This window comes from Macaca fascicularis, chromosome 15 (genome assembly GCF_037993035.2).
Source record: "Macaca fascicularis isolate 582-1 chromosome 15, T2T-MFA8v1.1".
NCBI lineage: Eukaryota > Metazoa > Chordata > Mammalia > Primates > Cercopithecidae > Macaca > Macaca fascicularis.
Genome location: NC_088389.1, coordinates 91,752,987 through 91,758,752, shown reverse-complemented (window position 1 = coordinate 91,758,752; position 5,766 = coordinate 91,752,987). Strand labels below are relative to the sequence as shown.

The following is a 5,766-nucleotide window of genomic DNA, read 5'->3' as shown; positions in this document are numbered from 1 at the left end:
GTGGCAGCAGGAATGCTCCAGAATCACAGGTAGCATTGACCATGGTTATCAAAACCCCACAGAAACCAAAGAGAGTTCCTGGTGGCTCAAGGAACAGCCAAAGTAGAGAAGAGCCTCCCTCAAGTTGATGGAAACTCTAACTCAGACTCCATCTCCTCCAGGAAGCCTTAAATAATCTAGAAGCTTTATTTTTCTCTCAAGTAATGTTAAACCAGGGCAGTTTCATGAGAGTGTCAGAGACTGAGGCCCCTTTCATCCTTTCGTTCTACTTTTTAGTGCATGTTTTTTGTTTTAGCTGGGACTAGGTTTGTTGCATTTAATGTACAAAATGAAAAAAAAAAACTTTTAATTTATCTGTTATGTGAAAGAAAGAGGCAGTCAGTCCAGTTTGGTGAGTCCTTGATGTCATCAGGGACCAGATTCCTTCTAGATTATTACTCTGCTGTGCCTGGAGCTCTTATTCTCAGGTCTTGCATGGCCATCCCCTCCATTAGATCTGAGTTCCAGGCAACACACAATGAAGGAAGGAGAAGAGGACATTCCAACTTTGTTAAGGAGACTTCTCAGAAGCCTCACATTCATTGGCAGAACTTAGTTCCATGGTTACACTTTACTGAGAGAGACGCTGGAAAAAGCCTTGTAGCTGGACACATTGTTGGATCCAACAATATGTGTTCTTTGCTGAGGAAGACAGTGAGAATGGATTTGGGTAGGCAACTAGCAGTTTCTATTTCAACCCTTGCAGTCTGTCCCACTAGCTTGCCAAACCTTTTTAGATATGTCTGAATCATTAGGAGTGAGCAGTAGAAGGTTTTGGCTCAAAATATGATGCTAGCTATATGTATAACATACAGATCATAATGCCTGGCTCAAAGAAAATACACAAAAAATGTAGGTTTTCTTCTCCTTTTTACAGTACCTGGACCAGAGGTTAATCTTCAATGCCTCACTTTCTGGTTGATTGATTCCCCTTATTGTAAGCAAGCTATTAAGATAACACCTCTTCCCTGAAATACTTCCTGTGTTAGAATAGTTCTGTGTGTGTGCTGCAGACCCATGAAAAGGAGGGGAATCCAGAAGAGCGCTCATTGCAAACGTGTCAGGGGCCAGAGCTGGTAATGAGATTAGGAAAAATAAAACCAAAGAGTTTGGAGACCAGGGAGATAAGGAAGAAGGCAACCAACGGTTGAGATAAAACTACGACAAAGTGGTAATTTCATTGATTTGTCCTGAAATGTGTGTAGAAGAATGAGCCCATGATTTGGAGCCAGGATACAAGATTCAAATCTTGTTCCATCATAAAGTTGACCTTTGGCTTCAATTTTCTCATTTATGAAGTGAAGAGGTTAGACTTTCTGGCAACCAGCTCATGAGGCTGGCTCTCTTGGGTCAGGGATGTGGGGGGGGTTTCAGGATGATCCCATATGGTTTGTCTGGCCGGGCTCACTGGCAGGTTAGGAATCCACTGAGAGGATGAGTCTGAAGGAAAATTCTGGGTGGAATCTAGGAAATGGGGCATAAAAGCTGAGAACCAGCAAGGCAGGACAAATAGAATATGGAGCTGGAGAAGGTCAGCCTCAGAGGAAATGGGAGAAATAAATTTGGAAATTGAGGTTGCCAGAAATCACAGTACTCAGGGGTCAAATGAGTTGTAAAAACGAGTTCAAGGCAGGTGATCCAACTTCCCAACGTCTGTCTTGCATCTGAACTTCTTGGACCTGGGAGACATTCTGGAATTGGGAAGCTCTCAGGATAGGGCTACATGTTGTTCGGGTCTCCTGTGGCTCTAAAACTGCTGTGATTCTAAGTTGAATGAAGAGGAGATACAATTCTGTGAGAACAAGCTATTTCCTGGGAGCTGGTGCCTCTTCACTCTCTAGTGCTATCTGCTGTTGGGTTGGGCCATAAGCTTCCCTGACTCCAGAATAGGAATGGGCAGTACTAATTTTAAGATATTCAAAGAAAAACAAGGTCTCGGTCAGGTTGAGATGAATGGGTTGGTTCATACCAAAAGATTGTGGAGAGCAGTTGTGCTCCATTAGCTTTTAGGAGGATAAACCGTGTGTTGTGTTTCTCTGCTTTGGGGAAAGAAAAGGTGGAGGTGAAGAGGTGGGAATGAGCAAAGACAAAGAAACTTACAGAACAATTTAAGTATTAGATTTTAAAATTCTAGGTAGGCAAATCTTCTTCACTGGGAAAGACAGATGATTATATTTCCTGAGGTTAGTAAGAGTTTTTCAGATACTCTCAAATAAGCAAACAGAGTCAGGTGTGTGCTTCCAAATAGTGTTTTTTCAACTTTCCTTAGGCTAGGATTTCAAAATGCTGCTCCAAATGCAGAAATCACTGGGCTCTTTATCCAAATTCTCAGGAACTCTTCTGCACAGAATCCCTCCTAGTTTCTGACGCTCTGGTGTTTGGTTTGTTGGATGGCATGTGCAATAGAGAGGCAGAAGCAGGAAGATAAAACCAACGACTGTATTTCTCCCGCAAGAAGCAAGAGTAAGCCTCTCATGTTATGGGCATTTATTCTATCATGGGAGAAGATGAGAAGACAGGGCTTTTGAAGCAAACCCGGTCCAACACCCTGCTGAACTGACCTGCACCCAGCTTGGCCTGAGGGGATTTCTTGATGTGATGAGAGAAAAACTGAGGGGAGTGTGTTTCAGAAAAAATGAAAGGGCATTTCTGTTTGCTTCTCTCTTGTATGTCTTGTGACGCTATCAAAAAATAGAATCAGGATGTGCTTTGGCAGTTAGACATTTATATTTCCAGCTGGACTCAAATAATTTTTAGAATCTATTTACAACAAGTATAGAGTCACTTTTTTTTTCACGTTTGGAGAAAACTACCTTGTTGGCATGGTAAATAGCAAATGAGTCAAAGAACTCTTAGAAATAATATTTTGAATGTTTAGAATAACATTTCGAAGGTTAACTCATTAACACTAATGATTTGTTATATTAATTTCACCCAAACTATAGATTAAGATACTCAGGGAAGAAATATGTTAATTTTCTATAATCTGCAAGATTTTCAAAAGTAATTTGAGAAAAATATAGCAATCTACAATTCTGGCAATATTTTCTTTAATGAAGAAAAGCCAGTGAGCAGGTCGAGGAATACCTTTTATGACACATTTTCAGATATAGTGTATGTTGATTATTTCCTTTAAGGTTGCAAGGAAGATACATGAATAAGTATATGAATAAAAAGTGATCTCTTTTCAAGAAGGCAAGATATATACAGAAAAAATATAACACATGGCTGACTACAATAAATGCCAAACAAGAAGGCTCAGAACTTCTGAACAGAAGTTGTTAAGAGCTTCACCATCTATCTGCCTGATAACCCAGGAATGGAATTTTGGGGTCATGATTAACTTCCCCCTTTCCCTTGGACCATGATACATGTTCCCAACTCTTGGCCTTTATTTGTGCTGATTCCTTCCCTGGAATCCCCTCTGCTCATCCTTCACACCCCTTAAGACTCAGGTCAAATGACAACTCCTGCACGAAGACTTCCCTGATGTCCTCTGTACCAAGTAACTTCTGAGGCTTAAATCTGCTTGCAAAAATCTAGAGATCTAGAGGAGACCACATAGAAACTATCTTTTGTCTAAGCTGAAGAAAGAAACCAGAGAGGTTTTACTTTTCCCCTGTAGGATCCACAGTTGAGCGGGCTCTGCTAACCCTCCACCATAGGCATTTTTAGGGGCAGTTTATATGTTGCTTCATGGCTTGGCTGCTTGGCAGGAAGAATAAGAAGTGATGGTTGTGCCTCTTCTCAGAAGAGTTCTGCACCTCTGAACCACATTGCAAGGAAGCGGGGTGAGGGGAGAAGGAGAGAGAGAGAGAGAGAGAGACTGAGGTGGGGCCTCTCCTGGGTGGGAACAGGCCCAGAACCATACTATATCTTTAGCTTCATGACAGCAGCCAATGTGGTGGTGTGATATATACTTGGATATATCAACCGCTGTGTTTTTTATTCAGCTAGTTCTTGTGAATTTTTGGCCTTTTTTCATTCAGTCAGTGACTGCCCTTGGTTTAGGGGTGCAACAGATAGGAATCTCAAAGAACTAGAAGAGTACATGGTGTTTTGAAACTCATGACAGAAGTAAGAGTTGTGAGAGGTGGAGGTAGGGGACATTTTACTGCCATAGGAACCTGGGCTTTGTATGTGCCAGAAACAAGAGGCTGTGGAGAGTGAGCTGGCTTTAACCACCGTCTAGCCCAGAGAGAGACTCCTGGGCAGGAGGCAGCAGAGTTGTAAGAAAAGCTGGGCAGTTGGATGCGGGGCCATGGCTGGGGCCTCATGGCTCAGTGGGGGCCCTCGGGGAGAGTAGGTGTGTGTCTTGCTTCTCAGGTGAAGCCCAGGAAGGTGCTTTGCTTCTCAGGTCTCTCGGCTCATCCAGTTTGGCATATGGCATGTCTCGCAGCAAAGAGAACCTGAGATGGCCCCGTTGACTTTCCCATAGTCCTAGGGTAGCATGGGACAACATCCAGACGCCCCCGTACCACCTGAGAGAAGGCCTGTCACCTATCTGAGAGAGGACCAATGGACCAGACGAGGACTCGGATGCAGTGGCCACATAGGGAGCTTGACACCTCCGGGATAGATGCAAAAAGACACAGGCTACTGGCACCATTGGCAAGACACATCCATCTGGGGGATGCCTCTGTGGAGAGGCAGCACTGACGGAGGACCAGACGCCTTCTCCTCACCAGAGGAGCACGACATGGCTCAGTGGGGCAAAAGCTCTAGACAAAGGCATAGACAGAAGATTCTGGGTTGCTCGAGTTTTTATTCTAAATGGTCCAACATGGAGCTTCTATTACCCAGTGAAAAGGGGGCTTGAGATAGAAATGATATAAAAATAGAGTGCATCCTGGGTCGGCGTAGCTATGGCGTCTCGTGTCCTTTCAGCCTATGTCCGCCGCCTGCCTGCGGCCTTTGCGCCGCTGCCCCGGGTCCCGATGGTGGCCGTGGCCCGGCCTCTCAGCACCGGTCTGTGCTCCGCGGGGACCCAGACGAGGCTCGGGCCTTTGCAGCCGGCCTTAAGGCTGGCGCAGGTTCCTGGTAGAGTTACACAGTTGTGCCGCCAGGATAGCGACATGCCCCCTTTGACGTTAGAGGGCATCCAGGACTGTGTTCTTTACGTATTGAAACTCTATGACAAGATTGACCCAGAGAAGCTTTCAGTAGATTCTCATTTTATGAAAGACCTGGGCTTAGACGGTTTGGACCAAGTGGAGATTATCATGGCCATGGAAGACGAATTTGGATTTGAAATTCCTGATATAGATGCTGAAAAGTTAATGTGTCCACAAGAAATTGTAGATTACATTGCAGATAAGAAGGATGTATATGAATAAAGTATCAGACCCTTTGGCTTTGGGGAGAGAGGACTCAGATGATAGTGGCGAATGTCTGGCAGTGAGGACGCATTTTCGCATTGTTGCTGACTCTGACAGAGTGATTCTGATGGACTTGTATTTAAATTGTATAAGTGTTTTACCCTTTGAAAATAAATCTATAAAACAAACAAACAAAGAAATGATATAAAAATAAAGGCGCTTTATTTATTTATTTTATTAGCACTTCACTTAAAATTCTTTTCCCGTCCCCCACCCCAGATTTTATTTTAGATTCCGGGGGTACATGTGTAGGTTTGTTACCTGGATATATTGCATGATACTGAGGTTTTGGGTACAAATGATCCTGTCACACAGGTATGAGCATATTGCCTGGTAGTTTTTCAACCCT

The 5,766-nt window shown here is 43.7% G+C and overlaps 1 protein-coding gene across 1 annotated transcript; it reads left to right on the top strand.

Annotated features, from left to right (window-relative positions):
* Positions 1–4,879: 4,879 nt before the first annotated feature.
* Positions 4,880–5,557, top strand: LOC102134986 (acyl carrier protein, mitochondrial). Its single transcript, XM_005581758.5, has one exon. It carries the CDS (start codon positions 4,905–4,907, stop codon positions 5,373–5,375), a length of 471 nt encoding a protein of 156 aa, XP_005581815.3. The 5' UTR covers positions 4,880–4,904; the 3' UTR covers positions 5,376–5,557.
* Positions 5,558–5,766: the final 209 nt, after the last annotated feature.